This window comes from Ovis aries, chromosome 16, assembly GCF_016772045.2.
Source record: "Ovis aries strain OAR_USU_Benz2616 breed Rambouillet chromosome 16, ARS-UI_Ramb_v3.0, whole genome shotgun sequence".
Taxonomy (NCBI): Eukaryota; Metazoa; Chordata; class Mammalia; order Artiodactyla; family Bovidae; genus Ovis; species Ovis aries.
This window is the reverse complement of record NC_056069.1, coordinates 8,773,357-8,792,327: the sequence shown is the minus strand read 5'-3', so window position 1 is coordinate 8,792,327 and position 18,971 is coordinate 8,773,357. Positions and strand designations below refer to the sequence as shown.

The window sequence follows — 18,971 nt, the reverse complement described above, 5'->3', positions numbered from 1 at the left end:
GGATTAAATGGCTCTAAGATTTTCTAGGGTTCTATAATAGTCTGGTTCTGTTAATTTTCCATTAGTTGAGGTCACGGGGTTGCAAAGAGACACAACTGAGTGACTAACACAGCCAGTAGTCTGTTACTGCTCTTTTATTAGGATTTTACCTCCTTTCTCATATCTCAAGTTTACTGAAAGACTTATATTAGCGATTATGAAGTGCTTTGTGGTGTTTAGTGCTTATGTGATTAGTAAATGCTGTTTTGACTCAGAAATCAAGATTTAGTTATTTTAAAGTGTAGACTCTGAGTTAAATAATCAGGAATCCCTCAATATAGGTAAAGGGATTGACATGGGATTTAGTAATGGTCCATGTTTATCTTTCCTAAATTCAGTTCAGTTCAGTTCAGTTGCGCAGTTGTGTCCGCCTCTTTGCGACCCCATGCACTAAAGCACGCCAGGCTTCCCTGTCCGTCACCAACTCCCAGAGCTTGCTCAAACTCATGCCCATTGAGTCGGTGATAGCATCCAACCATCTCATCCTCTATCATCCCCTTCTCATCCTGGCTTCAATCTTTCCCAGCATCTGGGTCTTTTCTAATGAGTCAGTATCAGGTGGCAAAAGTATTGGAGTTTCAGCTTCATCATCTGCCCTTCCAATGAATATTCTGTATTAATTTCCTTTAGGATTGACTGGTTTGAGTCCAAGGGACTCTCAAGAGTCTTCTTCAACACCACAGTTCAAACGCATCAGTTCTTTGGTGCACAGGTTTTTTTATGGTCCAACTCTCACATCCATACATGACTACTGGAAAAACCATAGCTTTGACCAGACAGACCTTTGTCAGCAAAGTAATGTCTCTGCTTTTTAATATGCTGTCTAGGTTGGTCATAGCTTTTCTTCCAAGGAGCAAGCCTCTCTTAATTTCATGGCTGCATTCACCATCTACAGTGATTTTGGACCCCAAGAAAATAAAGTCCTAAATCACACTGCATTTTTTTAAAATTTCAAATGTGTTTCATTAATATGTGCTTAATGGTGATTATAGAGTATGTATATGTATGTTGTATATATATGTGTATGTAATGTACAGTTTATCAAAGCCTATAGTATTCCTTTGATACAGTTTAAAATACAGTGAGGAGCAATGCTTAACTTAAGGAAAACAGTTCATTTGAACATTGGAATTGCATAGTAGTTTTGCTTAAGTAATTTTGATCTCTTTTGTTAAACTAAAAATCTTTTTAAATTTTAGGGGGAAAAGAATAGTGGCTTTGACGTCCTTTACCATAATATGAAACATGGACAGATATCGACAAAAGAACTAGCAGATTTTGTAAGAGAAAGGTATGTATTTTTTAATAAGTCATTTAGTAATTCATCATTGAGAAACATTTCAGAATATGAATAATTGAGAAAATTTTTAGTTGGATTTGAACAAAAGTAATCAACTACTCTTTTTAAAAAGTATACTCTACACTGTAAACTAGTGGTTCTCTGTCATCTGTACACTGCGGACTAAGTAGTGGCTCTCAGTGGCATTGATCTGGTTTGCAGATCACTGCTTGAGAATATTATCTATATATTTCTTATTAAATATGCTAGCAAGGTGATAAAACAGGAATTTTGTAGGGTGAGAATTACTGTTTCTTTAAACAAGTCTGTCATTAAACATACTAAAATAACTTGAAAAGACTTAAGTTTTCTGAATTTGTCATTTAGCTATATATAGTTTTATGACTTTTATTTTTAAAAATCCTTAATTATGTGTTTTTAGATTGTGCAAGTTTATAAAATATAGTTTTCTTTAATACTCTTAGAATATAATAGTCAATTAAAAACTGTTAGTATCAGCATAATTTAATTTGATTAAGGCTATTTTGTGGCTGGTCCTACTTGGTAATTTTTATGTGAACACATTTAAAATGTTTTCCTTGCTAATATAGGGATATGTTGCCTTTAGATACAATATGCCATTCATTTATTCTTTCCATATATATCCCACATCTGCTGTGTGTCGGGGAATGTGGCGATAAGGATTCAGCTTCTGCCTTCTTGGAGTTTATCAACTTGTAGCAATTGAGGAACTAGGTAACATTAGACAAATCCTCTTTGACTTCCAGCTTTCTGCTGCAGTTGAAAGGGGGACCATAAGCCCTAAGTGCTGTGGATAAAGTTGTCCCTAACTGACACACTTTCCATCACTAGAAAGAGTAAAAGGAGGGACAGTGGAACTCTGCATCCCCTGGCCCATCCTCGAGCCTCCATCTCGGCCAGCACTTACATCGCTGCTATAATTATCTACCTTGCTACCAACAGGGCAGTTGTAATTATGCCTTTTAGTCCTGTTTGTGTTGGTTACTATAAGAAGTCCAGGACTCCTGGGTCATCCTTCTTTGTTCAGAATCTGACCCATGAATGTTTCTGTGGGCATTGAGAAAACACCTCCTTCCACCTGACCGCTGCTGCCTTATTTTTCTCCATAGCACTTAATAGCCACCTGATATGAGTGATATTTTACTTATTTAGCCTGTCTCTCCCCACTAGAATATAAACCCCACAAGAACAGGGTTTTGGTTTTTTTGCTTTTTTGCTTATTCATTGTCTTGCACTTAGGATAGAGCTTGGCCTTGGTAGGCCCTCAGGAAACATTTTTTGATAGAATGCATTTCTAACAGCACTGTCCTGATCCAAGCTATCATCGTTGCTTGGACTGTAGCAATAGTGCCTAACTGTCGTATCTACATTCATTATTATTCTCCTGCAATTTATTCTCTGTACTGCAATTGGAGGTTTCTTTTTCAGACTACAGTTTGAAAGTTCAAAGTGAAGTCTTTCAAAGTTCAGTTTGTTACTTCTGTGGAAACCACTTCAGAGGCTTCCCATTGCTCTTAGGAGGCCTACATGGTATGACCCCAAATTGCCTTTCAAACTTAGCTCACACCAGACTTATGTTTCTTTAGACTCTTTTCCTCTCTGGAAACACTGGCTATTTTATTGACAGGTTTTTATGAATCGAAGTTTTATGTATGCTTAGTCCTTATTTATACGTACTGACCTTAGAGGTCAGCAGTGTATTAATACTCACCTTTCCAGGAATGCCTTTCCTAATCTCTTTGAATAGGTCAAAATCACCTTTTATAATCTCTCTCAAGATCACATATCTCATTATAGTATTCAAAAAATGTTGTAATTTCTTACTTTTCTTACTTGTTTCTATGTTCTCCTATAAGGGAAACAGTATACAATATTCTGTCGTATCCCAGTGCCTAGCAGAGAGCCTGAAACAACCTGATACTCATATTTCTTGAAGGAGTGAATGAGAAGGAAAAGAAGAAACGATATGCACACAGAATATGCTATCCACTAAGAATTTGTGTGTGTGTGTGTGTGTGTGTGTGTGTGTGTGTGTGTGTCCTAAGTCACTTCAGTCGTGTCCGACTCTTTGCGACCCTATGTACTTAATAGGGTCTTTGCCAGCCTGCTCGGTTCCTCTGTCCATGGGGTTCTCCCAGCAAGAATACTGGAGTGTGTAACTGCCCTCCTCCAGAGATCTTCCCAACCCAGGGATTGAACCTGCCTTTTTTACATCTCCTGCACTGGCAGGCGAGTTCTTTACCACTCGCGCCACCTGGAAAGCCCAAGGATTTGCATACACTATCTCATTTAACTGTGGAAACTCTAGGTCTCATTTTATAGATAAGACAGTGGGGGCCCAGAAAGGTTAAATAACTTCTTAAGCTAATCATTCAGACTTTCTTTCTCTCATGCCCTTGTAATTCTTTCCTCCCCTCTTCCATGCTTCCTTCCTTTCTCTTTCCTTTCTCCTTTGCTCCTTTCTTTCTTTTCCTTCTCTCCCTCCCTCCCCTCCCTACAGCTTTATTGAGGTATAATTGACGCACAACATATTGCATATATTTAAAGCGTAGAGTTTGATACATTTTGACATATACATATACTCATGACCATCACCACAAACAAGATAGTAAACATATTTATCTTTCCTTGGTAATTCCTTCTCTCCCCACCCTGCCATCCATAAGCTAATACTAGTTTGCTTTTGATACTTAGGTTAGTTTGCATTTTCTAGTATTTTATCTGAATGGAATCATGCAGGATATACTTAGTTGTCCAGTGCTTTCACTCAGTATAATTATTTTGAGATTGGTCCATGTTGTTGCATGCGTCACTAATTTATTCTTTGCTATTGAGTAGTGTTCCATTTATGGATATATGGTAATTTTATCTGTCAAAGGAAGTAAGTTATGCCTATTTTTTGAACTTTCAATTAATTCTGTAGAAGGTATTTTTTCTGACTTCTGTTATTCAGCACTGTTGTGAGATTCATTTGTGTTGAATTTACTTATAATGCTGTTTAATTTCAAATTATGTAAATATACTGAATGTATTTATCTATTACTCTTGACAGACATTTGGGATGTTTCCAGGTTTTTGCTGTTACAAGTAATACTGCTTTGAATATTCTTGAACATGTGTCTCAGTGTACATATATTTATATTAGTTAATTACCCTGGCGTAGAATTTAACAGGACGCCATGGGCAGAGGAGCCTGGTGGGCTACACCCCATGGGGTCACAAAGAGTGGGACATGCCTGAGCGACTAATGCTTTCAATTTCACTTTCATTTACCCTGGAGTAGAATTGCCAAGTCTTAGAGTATATATATGTTCAACTCTAGTAGATAATGCCAAAGAATTTTCCAAGGTGGTTGAACCAATTTACAGCAGCAGCAGCCTTGTTGGAGAGTTCCAGCTGCTCTATGTCCTCAGCAACACTTGGTTTTATCTATCTTTTTATTTGAGCCATACTGATAAGTAGTACTCATTGTGGTTTTAACTTGTATGTCCCTGATGAATAATGAAATTGAACATCCTTTCATATATAATTGGCATGTTTTCTTTAATGAAGTATCTGTTCATCTTTTGCCTATTTTTCTGGTTTTTCTTTCCTTTTAAAAAATACATTGAAAAAAATTCTTATATATTCTAGATAAAAGCAATTTGTCAGTTATTTGTTGCAGATTTGCATAAACATGCTTGAATTTTATATTTTGATTTTTATGTCCAGCAGCCTGGGAGTTCTTACTTATTCTGGCAGTTTTATTTATCTGTAGATTCTTTTGGATTTTCTGTGTGTTCCACCGCCTTGTGAAAATGACAGTCTGCCTCTCCCTTTTTAATCAGTGGACGTTTTCTTCGGTCTCTTATTGCGCTGGCATACACCTCCAGTGCAGTGCTGAGCAGAGATGGGGATGAGAGGCGCCCTAGCCTTGTCTCCAGTCCCGCATCACACTCAGATACTTATTCCAGTGCTGCTCCCTACTGTCCGTCAGATTGTGGAAATTCTACTTATTGTTTTGTAAGGCTTTTGTTTTCCTTTTCAAGAAAATCGTGAATGGATGTTTTCTTTGTTTTTATTTCGTTAATCTGAATTACATTGAATTTTGAACTTTCTAGTCCTGATGTAAGCCAAATTTAGTGGAGATGTATTAATCATTTTTATACATTAGTAGAGCTGTTTGCTGCTATTTTATTTTGTATTTTTGCATCTATATTTATGAGTGAGATTGACCTGGAAATTTCCTTTCTCTAAATGTCCTTCTTAGGTTTTGCTAATCAAGATGTGTTGGCATCATAAAATGAGTTGGGGTATATTCCTTGTTTTTGTATTCTCTGGAAAAAATTTGTGGAAGATTGTAGTTTCTTCTTTATGTGTTTTATAGAATTTGCTGGTAAAACCACCTGGGCTTGAAATTGTCTTTGTAGGAAAGTTTTAAATCATGTATATAATTTTTAAAATAGTTACAGGACTATTCAGATATTGAGTTTGGTAAGTTGTACTTTAAGGAGTTTTCCCTTGTGTAAATTTTCAAATATATTGGCAAAAAGTTTTTCTTATATTCTTTAGAGAACTTTTAAAATTGTCTACAGGATCTATACTGATGTCTTACTTTTTATTCCCGATACTGGTTATATGTGTCTTCTCCCTTTTTTCATGATCAGTCTCATTGGATGTTTGTTGGTTTTAATAGTTTTTATGAAGAACCAGTTATTAACTTTGCTGATCTCTTTTTATATATTTTCTGTTTTGTTAACGTCTGTTCTTTATTTCCTTAAACTTTGTGTTCAATTTGCTGTTTTATTGCTAAATTTTGGGGAATGGATGCTTAACTTAATAATTTTCAACTTTTTTCTTTCCTGATATATTCATTTAACTGTGTATTTCCCTCAAGCCTTGCTTTTGTTGTACTCTGTTATTTTTGAGAAATAGGATTTTCGTTGTACTTTGTTTAAATATGTATTTAAAGTTTCATTGTGTTTTCTTTCTTACCTCTGTGGGTTATTCAGAAGTGTTATTTCTTAATTTTCAAATATGTATTCATTTTTAAAGGTATATTTTTTCTTTTTCAAGCTTAATTGCATTGTGGTTAGAGAACATACTCTGTATGATTTCAGTGTTTTGAAATTTGTTGACACTTAATTTATGGACCAGGATAGAGTCAATTTTAGTAAATATTTTTACCTACCTGAAAGTATGTTGCATTTGCTGGATATCAAGTTCTCTATATATTATGGTAAATTTGTGAATTCTGCCCTTCCAATTCTAATATATTCTCATTGTTTTTTGTTTTTTTAATCCTGCTCATTTTATCAGTCTCTGAAAGAGCTGTTTTGAAAATCTCATATGTAGATTATGAATGTTCATCTATGTAGTTCTGCCACTTTTTACTTTGTATATTTGGGGCCGTATGGATAGAAATTTAGAACTAGTACATCTTCAGGTAAATTGAACTTAAAAAAAAATTCATTCTAAAGTGCCCTATTATATCTCTAGCAGTGTTTTTTTGTGCTGAAGTCTTCTTTATTTAAAGTTTGATCTTTTTGCATTTAGTATTTGCGTGATATTTGTATTTTTTTCCTTACCTGTATTGTTGTGGTGTAGATGTGTTTCTCGTTTGTTTTTAAAGCCATTTTCACAATCTTTATTCTTTAATTGGATCATTTAGTCCTTTACATCAGTGTATTTCCAGATATATTTAGGCTCAAATTTGTTGTGTCAGAGGCTGTCAGACTTTCTGTGTAAAGGCTTTTTGTTTGATTTGGTGTCTGTTGCAGCTATTCAGCTCTAGTGTTTGTTGTTGTCATTGCTGTTTTAACGTATGTATTTGTTTGGCTGCACTGGGTTTTAGTTGTGGCATGTGGGATCTAGTTTGCTCACCAGGGATCCAGTCCAGGCCCCCTGCATTGGGAGCTCAAGAGTCTTAGCCACTGGACCACCTGGGAAGTCCCTCTGTTCTTTAATACAAAAGCAGCTATGACCAACATGTAAATAAATGAGTACGGATGTGTTCTAATAAACTTTAGCTATGAAAACCAACAATTGGCCAGATTTGCTGATGGTGCTGCAGTTTGCCAACCTCTTTACTATTTTAACATTTTTTTCTGTTTATCTTACTTCATATTTCGTCCTTCTCTTTCTTGTCTTTTGGCCTTAAATATTTTTTATTCTATTACATTTTTTCCTTCTCTCACCTTAGAATTAATAGCCTTGTTTTTTAGTGGTTAACCTAGAGATAGTAACATACTTCCTTGATGTATTAATTTCTAGTAATAATTGCTACTTTTATGATCTTCCTGAAATGCAGGAACCTGAGAACACTACCACCTCCTGACTTAGATGCTTCATCTTCCATTAGTGAGTACGTGTGTTTAATTTTTTATTCTGGAAATTAAAAGTTTTCTATTTTTAAAACACTTTTTATTATGGAAATGTATACTTATATGCCATTTTTGTGTGTATTTCTTTACCTTTTTATTATAAACCACTAAGTAATGAACTAGTTTCAACAGTTTTTAGTATTTTTACAGTCCTGTTTAAAACAGTTCTCTGACCTCAAATTACTACCTGTCCATAGACACTTATGTGTAAGTGTCCATAGATACTTATGTATGTATCTCTAACAGCTAATGATTTAGAGGACAATAATATTACCCAGGTAACAAAATTAATGATAATTAAATATTTTAAATATCTAGTTCACTTGTTCTAGTCAGGTGGTTATGTTTTTTTATATGTTTTGTATAGTCATTTTTTAGATTTGTTATTTTACTTTTCCTCTGATGCTTTTGTCCTGGATCGCTTTTCTTATTTTTAAAAAACATCTTTTAATACCCCTTAATGTGGATTTTCTGGTGATAAATTCTCAGTTTTTGTTGGTCATATCTTTAATTTATCTTCGTTTAAGAAACTTTTTGTTATGGACACTTTCAAACATGAAATATTAGGGTAAAGGAAAATGTTAAAACTATGAATATGCAATTAGCATGTTCTAGGATGTGGGACTCTCTACAGAACAAATAATTTGGTTCCTTCAACATCAGAAAAACAGTAAGGAAAGGGTGAGGAAAGCTACAGATAAAGAGACTCAGAAATCACATCAGTTAAACAATGTATAAATCTTGCTGTGGTCCTGACTGGAAAAATCAATTACATGTACTGTGTGTGTATATGACAGTTGAGGAAAACTGAGCACTGACTGGCGATCTGGTGACACTGGAGAACTAATACTATATTTTTAGATAAGGTAACATACTGTGGTTCTGTTTTTGAAATTGCCCTTATCTTTCACAGACACATCTGAAATGCTAATGGATGAAATGCAACGTCTTTGAGTCTGAGATCTGCTTTATAACAGTTCAGTAGTAGTGGTATGGAACAGATAGAACAAACCTGGCTATGGTTTACCCATGCTGAAGCACAGAGATTGCACATGGAAGTTCACTATATTAAGATCCTAGCTTCTGAGTAAGCTTCATACATGTTTGAAAGTGTTCATAATAAAAAGTTTCTTAAATGAAGGTAAATTAAAGATAAGACCAACTAACAAAAACTGAGAATTTATCACCAGAAAATCCACATTAAGAGGTATTAAAAGATGTTTTTTAAAAAGAAGAAAGGCGATCCAGGACAAAAGCACCAGAGGAAAAGTAAAATAATTTTAATAAGTCTAAAAAATGACTATACAAAACATATAAAAAAATAACCACCTGGCTTGAACAAATAAACTAGACATTAAAAATATTTAATTATCATTAATTTTGTTAGCTAGGCAATATTATTGTCCTCTAAATCATTAGCTGTTAGAGATACATACATAAGTGTTTATGGACAGGTAGTAATTTAATGTCAGAGAACTGTTTTAAACAAGACTGTGAAAATACTAAAAACTGTTGAAACTATATTACAATTCATTACTTAGTGGTTTATAATAAGAAGCTAAAGAAACACACACAAAAATGGCATATAAGTGTACATTTCCACAATAAAACGTGTTTTAAAAATAGAAAACTTCTAATTTCCAGAGTAAAAAATTACACATACTCATAATGGAATACAAAGCATCTAAGTCAGGAGGTGGTAGTATTCTCAGGTTCCTGCGTTTTTAGGAAGATGATAAAAGTACCAATTATTACTAAAAATTAATACATCAAGGAAGTATGTTACAATCTCTAGGATAACCACTAAAAAAATGAGGCTATTACTTCTAAGGTGAGAGAAGAAAAAAATGTAATAGAATAAAATGTAGCAACTAGATAAAATTCAGTTCAATATTTTGATGAGACTACTTCGTCGGCAATACGTATACTTCCATCAGAGACATACAATATTTTGTTTGGTTTTATCTCTTTCATGATGTTAGTAGCCATTGATGGTCATCACCTAGATCCATTGTTTTATTAAGGGTTTACTTTCATTTGTATTTTTGCTGGGTATAGTATTCTAGTTGGAAGATTTTTTTTGTTATTTTTTAGGAGCAGTTTTAGATTTGCAACAAAATTGATAGCCAGGCTCCTCTGTCCCTGGAATTCTCCAGGCAAGAATACTGGAGTGCGTTTCCAATTCCTTCTCCAGGGGATCTTCCTGACTCAGGAATCGAACCTGGGTCTCCTGCATTGCAGGCAGATTCTTTACTGACTGAGCCACCAGGGAAGCTGAAATTGAAAGGAGGTTTTGTGTGTGTCCCCGTCCCCAGACACGTAGCCTTTCCATCATCAACATTACTCATCAGAATGAGACTTTTTTTTTTTAACCACGAATGAATCCACATTGATACATCACAATCATCCAAAATCCGTAGTTTACCTTGGGGTTCAGTCTTGGTGTTACCCATTCTATGGGTTGGTCAATGTATGATGACATATACCCATCATTATAATGTTCTGCGGAATATTTTCACTTGTCTAGAACCCTCTGTCTTCTGTTTTAATGTTTCCATGGTTTTGCCTTTTCGAGAATGTCATATGTGTAGTTGACTCTTTAACACAGAGTTTAGGGGTGCCAACCCTCTGTGTAGTTAAATATCATGTATATTTTTACAGTGGACACTTCATATCTGCAATTTTGTATCCATGGACTCAAACAGCTGTGGATCATTTAGTAATCTGTGTATAAGTGGTCCCACATAGTTCACACCTGTGGTGCTCAAAGGTCAGCTGTAGTCGGAATCGGACGGTATGTGATAATAGCATTCTTAGGTTGGCCTGTTTTCACTTAGTAATATGCTGAGTAATGTTCCAGTGTCTGGATGTGAATTATTTATCCATTATTTATCCATTCTATCTGTTCTACTGAAGGACAGACATCTTGGTTGCTTTTCAGTTATGAATAAACCTACTGTAACCATTCTTGTGCGTGAACATAAGTTTTCAACTCCCCTGAGTACATAGCAAAGAACGCAATTGCTGGATTGTGAGGTAAGAGTCTTGTGAAGTGGCTGTACTATTTTGTGTTCTCACCAGCAGTGAAAGAGAATTTCTGTTGCTCCACATCCTTGCTGTTGTCAGTGTTCTAGACTGGCCATTCTAATAGATACATAGTGGTGTCTTGTTTTAATTTACGTTTCCCTGATGACATGTGATGTAGAGCATCTTTTCATATGCTTGTCTGTCGTCTGTATGTTATCTTTGGTGAAGTGTCTCTTTAAGTTTTTGGCACATTTTTTAATCAGGTTGTTTTCTTACTGTTGAGCTTTAAGAGTCAACAATATATTTGGGATAATGTGTTTTTTTTTTCTCATTCTTTTGCAAATAAATTTATCCCAGTCTGTGGCTTGTCCTCTTATTTTCTTGACATCTTTCACAGAGCTGGTTTTTATTTTAATGAAGTCCAACTTATCAGTGAATTCTTTCCTAGATTGTGTCTTTAGTGATTTATCTAAAAAGACATCACCATAGCCAACGTCATCTAAGTTTTCTCCTATGTTATTTTCCATGAGTTTTATGGTTTTGCATTTTACTAGATTAAAAAAAATTCTTCAAAGATTATTGCATTGTGCTGTTTAGATGTTAGCTGTCAGTCTTAATTAATTGTTCCTTTGAAGGTAACATTTGGGAAGGGTTTAGCTGCTTTTAGATTTTCTTTTTGTCTTTGACCTTCCCCAGTTTTACTATGATGTGACTTATCTTTTTATTTTTTATTAATGTGTACATATCTTTTTATTTGTCCTCTTAGGATTTGTTGGGCTAACTTGAACCTGTGGTTTGATAGCTTTTATCAGTTTTGGAAAATTCTTCAGCATTATTTCTTGTAGATGTTTCTTCTGACCTGTTCTTACTTTCTTTACATGTCAGACATTTTTGCATTGTCCTTTGTCTTTTATTTTTCTTTTCTGTTTCCCAGTCTTTTGTTTCATTGAGCTTTTCTTTTTTTTTAAGTTAATTTTTGTTGGATTGTAGTTGATTTTACAATATTATATTTTAGTTTATGTTTCACTGAGCTTTAAACCAGAATAGATTCTTCTCACCTCTCTCTAGTTTACCAGTTCTCACTGCAGTGTATTGGAGATTGGAAACAGGAACCCACTCCAGTATTCTTGCCTGGAGAATCCCATGGACAAAGGAGCCTGATGGACTTTAGTCCATGGGGTCACAAAGAGTCAGACACGACTGAGTGACTAACACACACTACAGTGTATTAAATCTACAGTTTAACTGCATCTGTTGAGGTATTAATTTTGGTTATTGTATTTTTCAGATATAGAATTTATATTTTTGTAATGCATAAACTCAAAAAAGTCTGAGCTTTATAATATTAACATTTGGAACATTGTTAAATTTGTTTCTGCTGATTGTTCATCTTATCTTCTTTCTTTGTGTGCCTGGTGGTTGTTGGAATGTGTTTAAGACAACCATGCAGGGTCCAGTATCAGAGTTTGAAAAGATAAGTTTGTAATCACTTTGAGAGCTTTCCTACTTATGGTTCATCCTTAACTCCTTATGCTTACTCTTTGGATCTCAACTTAAAGGATATGGATTTTCTCATGCTTCCCACCTGTGGCAAGTCTGAAGCTAGTTTTATATCCCTTACCTTGTGAGGCTTTGCTCCATTTCTCAGTCTTAGCTGCCTCTTCTAGATGCCCCAGGGAAAAGCTGCCCTACATATCTGTCTCTCTCTGGATAGCCTCCTCTTGGATCTTGGCTGACTGATTCTTAACTGGTCTTTAGTTCTCTGATGCCCTTTAGGCATACCCCCCACCTCTCCTACTTTTCTCCTTTCTCATTGGAAGGTTTTTAGATCAATTTGCTATTACTGGAAATTGAACTATTTTTTCCTTGTTGTTTAACTTATTCACTGATATATTATTTCTGTATTAACTTTTAAAAAATTATCAAAGTACTACTCTTGTAATATAGTATATTAAAAAGACACGTACAAGTTTAAAGAAGCAGGAAAAAAATCACAGGGCTGTCAATGAGAGTCAGCTGCTATTAATAGTTCCTTTTTTTAAAAAAGTTTTTGTGGGGTTGGGTTTGGGGAAGAGTTTGGAGGTAAGCTTATTTTGGATATTCTGAGTTTGAGGTGATTAAAATATCTAGGTAGAGTTATGCTTGAGGCATTTAGATATTAAACAGATGATTTGATTCAAGAACAGCGTGTCGATCTGAATTTGCACATTAAAAACAATGTTAGTTGAACCTATCAAAGTAAATGAATGGAAGGCAGTGGTGGTTGTAGACTCCTCTGTTAAGGGTAGCACAGGCTGAGAAGGGACAGGGTAATGATGGGAGAGGTAAGATAGAACTGAACTTCTGTAGAGGTGGACAGGCCAAGACAGCATCATATTTTTTATTTGTAAGTTATGTGCCTATGGGAACATTTTTTTCTATTCTATATTTAATGGCTTTAGTTCAGTTTTTTTAGCATAAAATTCTGTATGCTGAATAATAGTAAGTGAAACACAATATTATAGTGTGAAATATTTATTTGTTTTAGATCTAATCACAGACTAGATTAAGAACTTGAAGTTCAGGATCTCATACTTGCTAATAGTCTTGTGCAGATGACTGTCATCAATCTCATATTCTATTAAGTGTGCATAATCATGAAATCACAGTGTTAATAATAAAACTGTTAAACACAAAAGATTTTCATACTGAATCAGTTTGTATGTATAGAGAGAATATAGGAAGCGGTACTGTTCACATAACCATTAGTACTAAAAAAAAAAGAGTGACTTTATACCGAAGTTTCTTGGTGACAAACATTATTTTAGTTCTATACCAGACAAGTTCTTTAAATAGATGTGTGCAAAGGGCATTTAAAGATAGATCAGAAATTCATGACCACATACCTACTTATTTTTAACATATACTTTGAGTTATCTGTTTATTTCTGCAGTTGTGATTATTTTGTATTTTCTGTGTTTGGTCATTAAACAAGAGCCCTTACAATATTGATATTTGATTTAACAGAGCTACAATAGAAGAGGCGTACTCCAGGTCAATGACAAAACTAGCAAAATCTGCAAGCAATTATTCACAACTTGGGTGAGTTAATTTCTTTAAACAGCTCTTTCAGTGTTGATTTAGCCAAAGTTTTTGAGAATAATAGGTTTCCATTAAAGATGTAATAGTTCATAAATATAAAATATATAATTATTTGGTTAAAATATGCCTATATGAATATATTCTTGACTTCATAGAAAATACAGCTGAATTTGTTGAATCAGTTAATGCCAAATGAAACTTACTTTTCCCCTGTAAAACTACGTAGTCTTTCAGCAGTGTAGTTTTGGGATTATAAATGTTACGTGTTATGCACATTATTCTGGGTTTCTGTAAGTTCATTCACATTCTCTTGAACAGTGGTCTTTAACAACTCAATATAAATTTTGTTGAAATGATTAAAATGCATTAGAAATGTCAGTTAGGATTTTATAGACTACCTTTAAATTTTCCCTTTAAAAATATGTGCCCAGGAAATGTTTTCTTTGAAAGATGAATATTATTAATAAGACTGTGTTTTCAATGAGGTATACTTATAGCCATAACAACTCTGGAAAGAGTAATTGTGTAATTTGAATAATAACAAGTCTGGAAAGAATACTTAATCTGACTGACTTATCTAAAATTGGGAGAGAGATTATATTTTAACTAAGATGTTAAAATAGTTTTGTATTTATATTTATAGTTTTATATTTATATAAATAGTTTTATTATTTATATTAAGATTTTTACAGTGATACTCAGTAAAAGATTCCTCTTCATCTGGGATTCTGATGAATCTATGATTCCCCTGAAATTTTATATAAGATTTTGTGTAGGTGTTAATCCATACGTCTGAAGGGGAGTATACCGGTTATCAGATTCACGTATGGTTCTTATGATCTGAAAAGCTGGTTAAGAATGACTGTTTTATGAAAGTATTCTCTAGTGTAATTGGACAAGTTTAACAGAAATCTTCCTAGTTTGTAGCCCAGATAAAGGGGAGTAGGGCTCTTGGTTCATCCTCAGGGTGGTGACACTGTCCATTATGAAAGTGCTAACAGCCACAGCCAAGAGGACCTTCTGCAGCTCTGTTTTCGCCTAGAGGAGGGTGGAGACTGGTAGCTGATGGCTGTTTGTTTTTCCTCCCAGTTGTCCTGCAGCTATTGGTTCCTTCCATGCAACTTCATTCTTCCTTCTTTTTCCCACTCTCTCACTTTTTTCACATCCTCCTCTTTTTAACTCCTCCATGTAGACTTTGCCTCTTCTAAACATAGTTTCTTCTTTATTGACCAGAGTAGAAGGGCCACAAAATAACTGGAATAATAGAAACTAGCTTTAACCAATAGGTTTTTTTTTTTTTTACATATATATAGCAAATTATTTTCTTTCATACACTCACTCTTTTAGGTTTCCAGTATGATTGATATTTTAGAAATAATATTTTAAAACAATTTTTATTGGAGTATAGTTGATTTACAGTGTTGTATTAGTTTCAGTTGTACAGCAAAGTGAATCAGTTATCCATATATTTATATGTATGTATGTGTGTGTATATGTATATGTATGTATATATATACCCAGTCTTTTTAAAATTTCTTTTCCCGTATAGGCCATGATAGTGTATTGAGTAGAGTTCCTGTGCTATGCATATAGCGGAGGTGCTTATCAGTTATCTCTTTTATATATAGTGGTATGTATATGCCCATCCCAGTCTCCCAGTTTATCCTTCCCCACCCCTTGGTAACCATAGTTTGTTTGTTTTCTACATCTGGGACTCTACTTCTGTTTTTTGTTTGTTTTTTGTTTTTTTTAAGATTCTTTGCCCACGTAGGCCATTAACAGAGTACTGAGTAGAGTTCCCCTTGATATACAGTAGGTCACTGTTAGTTGCATTGTATATACGGTGGTGTGTGCCTGTCAGTGCCTGTCTCACAGTTTGTCCCTCCTCCCCCTTTTCCTGGTCACCATAAGTTTGTTTTCCACATCTGCGACTACTTCTGTTTTGTAAATAAGTTCATTTATGCCGTCCACACATGGGTAATATTGTATGATACTTGTCTTACTGAACATGTTCACTGAACATGAGGCCATAGTTTTAATCTAGGAAATTCTACCTTATTTTTAGTTACCAGGTGAGAGGTAGAAAAAAGGGTGTTTCCTAATAAAGTTACTGACAACATTTCTGTCTTTGAAATGTATGCCTTTCATGAATAATAGATGTTATTTCATTTTTTCTGTTAGTGTTGTTACTTAAGATTATAAAGATTTTAAATATTACTGAAATTGAATTTTATCTTTTGAATTTAATTGCATTTAACATATTTTGGATTCATTAGTTTCATTTCTTAGTGCTTATTGTATGTTATTGTGTATTACCTGGCCAGAAAAACGTTGTGTGTATCAACCTTTATAAAATGGAATAGTTGTAATTCCTTAAGGAAACCTTATTTAAAGAAATCTTATGCTGAACCTCCTTTGTTAAAGTAAAGGGACACTCTCATCTGTTTTGTGAAATCTAGACTATCAGGTATCAGGTTTACTTGAAGTGATACACATGTGTTTTGGTGCTGTTGTGAGTGGATACTTTTCAGGTGTCCTTTTTTCTCTTGAAATTTTCCATCTAATTACTTGCCAGTTTAATGCTGATTAGATTCTAAAGTGGGAGGTAAGCTCTAATCAGAACAGTCCTGTTTAAGTATTTATCCTCCTTGAACATTATTGTTATTGCTTAAAATGATTGTGTCAGTTAGCTTTCTTGCTGGCTAAGAAACACAGCAACTGGTAAAGAGTACATATTAGGATGAGTAATTCCTTTCTCTACCTTCTTGCCTTAGTGATCATTGCTACTCTTTGTTTTATCATAGAGCAAGGCAAATGCTGTTGAAAATATCTGATGAAGTACCTGAGGAAAGCATAGGATAAAATTATTCTTACATCATTCTCTACTGACCAAATTAGTTTAAACTGACCTTTGGCATCCTAAGTATTATCTACGATATTACAGTGTAGTAATTCTTGAAAGTACTTGAACCTGCTAAATACATTAAATTCTCAATGTTGAGAAAAAGTGATAGGAAAATGTGATGCATTCTGTAGCAAGTGTAGTAGAAAGGGGACTGTCTGGTGTTTGTTGAAGCACGTGGGTAAAACCTGAAACCAAGCTTCAGAGAACAATTCCAAAATAATGCTTCAGTTCAGTCCAGTCGCTCAGTCGTGTCCGACTCTTTGCGACCCCATGAACCGCGGCACGCCAGGCCTCCCTGTCCCTCACCAACGCCCGGAGTTCACTCAGACTCACGTCCATCGAGTCAGTGATGCCATCCAGCCATCTCATCCTCGGTCGTCCCCTTCTCCTCCTGCCCCCAATCCCTCCCAGCATCAGAGTCTTTTCCAATGAGTCAGCTCTTTGCATGAGGTGGCCAAAGTACTGGAGTTTCAGCTTCAGCATCAGTCCTTCCACAGAAATCCCAGGGCTGATCTCCTTCAGAATGGATTGGTTGGATCTCCTTGCAGTCCAAGGGACTCTCAAGAGTCTTCTCCAACACTGCAGTTCAAAAGCATCAATTCTTCAGTGCTCAGCCTTCTTCACAGTCCAACTCTCACATCCATACATGACCACTGGAAAAACCATAGCCTTGACTAGACGGACCTTAGTCGGGAAAGTAATGTCTCTGCTTTTGAATATGCTATCTAGGTTGGTCATAACTTTTCTTCCAAGGGGTAAGCGTCTTTTCATTTCATGGCTGCAGTCAACATCTGCAGTGATTTTGGAGCCCCCCAAAATAAAGTCTGACACTGTTTCCACTGTTTCCCCATCTATTTCCCATGAAATGATGGGACTGGATGCCATGATCTTCGTTTTCTGAATGTTGAGCTTTAAGCCAACTTTTTCACTCTCCTCTTTCACTTTCATCAAGAGGCTTTTAGTTCTTCTTCACTTTCTGCCATAAGGGTGGTGTCATCTGCATATCTGAGGTTATTGTTATTTCTCCTGTCAATCTTGATTCCAGCTTGTGTTTCTTCCAGTCCAGCGTTTCTCATGATGTAGTTAAATAAGCAGGGTGACAATATACAGCCTTGATGGACTCCTTTTCCTATTTGGAACCAGTCTGTTGTTCCATGTCCAGTTCTAACTGTTGCTTCCTGACTTGCGTATAGGTTTCTCAAGAGGCAGGTCAGGTGGTCTGGTATTCCCATCTCTTTCAGAATTTTCCACAGTTTATTGTGATCCACACAGACAAAGGCTTTGGCATAGTCAATAAAGCAGAAATAGATGTTTTTCTGGAACTCTCTTGCTTTTTCGATGATCCAGCAAATGTTGGCAATTTGATCTCTGGTTCCCCTGCCTTTTCTAAAACCAGCTAAGTCATGTGCAGATTTAACTTTTGCATGTTTAAATTCAGAAGAGTTTTTATTTTTTAATTGTATTTGTTTCTTTGGCCACACTGCATGGCATGGCTTATGGGATCTTAGTTCCTTGACCAGGGGTTCAACCTGTGCCCTCTGCATTGGAAGTGTCCTAACCACTGGATTTCCAGGAGCTTTTATTTTCAGTGAAGCTTTTTAAATGGAGCACTACAGGGTCTAGAATTGAGATTTGATAATAGATTAATTTTAAACAGATAGTGATTAGAAAGTCTTCTGATAAAAATCTAAGTAATCAGATCAACTCAGGAAATGACATAATTAAGAGAGGGTCATGGCCAGACCTGTGATATGAATTAACTCATTTCTGTGTATCTGAGGTATAAAAATATTTTATTTATTTATTTTAAAAATATAAATTTATTTATTTTAATTGGATGTTAATTACTTTACAACAACTCGTATATATGGAATTTAGAAAGATGGTAATGATAACCCTGTATGCGAGACAGCAAAAGAGACACAGATGTATAGAACAGTCTTTTGGATTCTGTGGGAGAGGGAGAGGGTGGGATGATTTGGGAGAATGGCATTGAAACATGTATAATATCATGTATGGAATGAATCGCCAGTCCAGGTTCGATGCATGATACTGGATGCTTGGGACTGGTGTAATGAGACAACCCAGAGGGATGGTACGGGGAGGGAGGAGGGAGGGGGGTTCAGGATGGGGAACACGTGTATACCTGTGGCGGATTCATCTTGCTGTATGGCAAAACCAATACAATATTGTAATTAACCTCCAATTAAAATAAAAACATTTTAAATAATTAACC

General features: G+C 35.2%; 1 protein-coding gene across 2 annotated transcripts in view; it reads left to right on the top strand.

The window, feature by feature from the left end:
• Positions 1 to 18,971, top strand: part of FCHO2 (FCH and mu domain containing endocytic adaptor 2) — a 118,859-nt gene that overhangs the window by 17,993 nt on the left and 81,895 nt on the right. The window contains exons 1-4 of one of the 2 annotated variants that reach the window (XM_060400321.1): positions 1,240 to 1,330; positions 7,650 to 10,758; positions 11,818 to 12,008; positions 13,756 to 13,830. In XM_060400321.1, the coding sequence (XP_060256304.1) occupies positions 13,787 to 13,830 (44 nt within the window). In that variant the 5' untranslated portion in view covers positions 1,240 to 1,330; positions 7,650 to 10,758; positions 11,818 to 12,008; positions 13,756 to 13,786. Of the gene's footprint in view, positions 1 to 1,238; positions 1,331 to 7,649; positions 10,759 to 11,817; positions 12,009 to 13,755; positions 13,831 to 18,971 lie in introns of those variants that run through there. The other variant, XM_060400320.1, reaches the window with a different exon arrangement.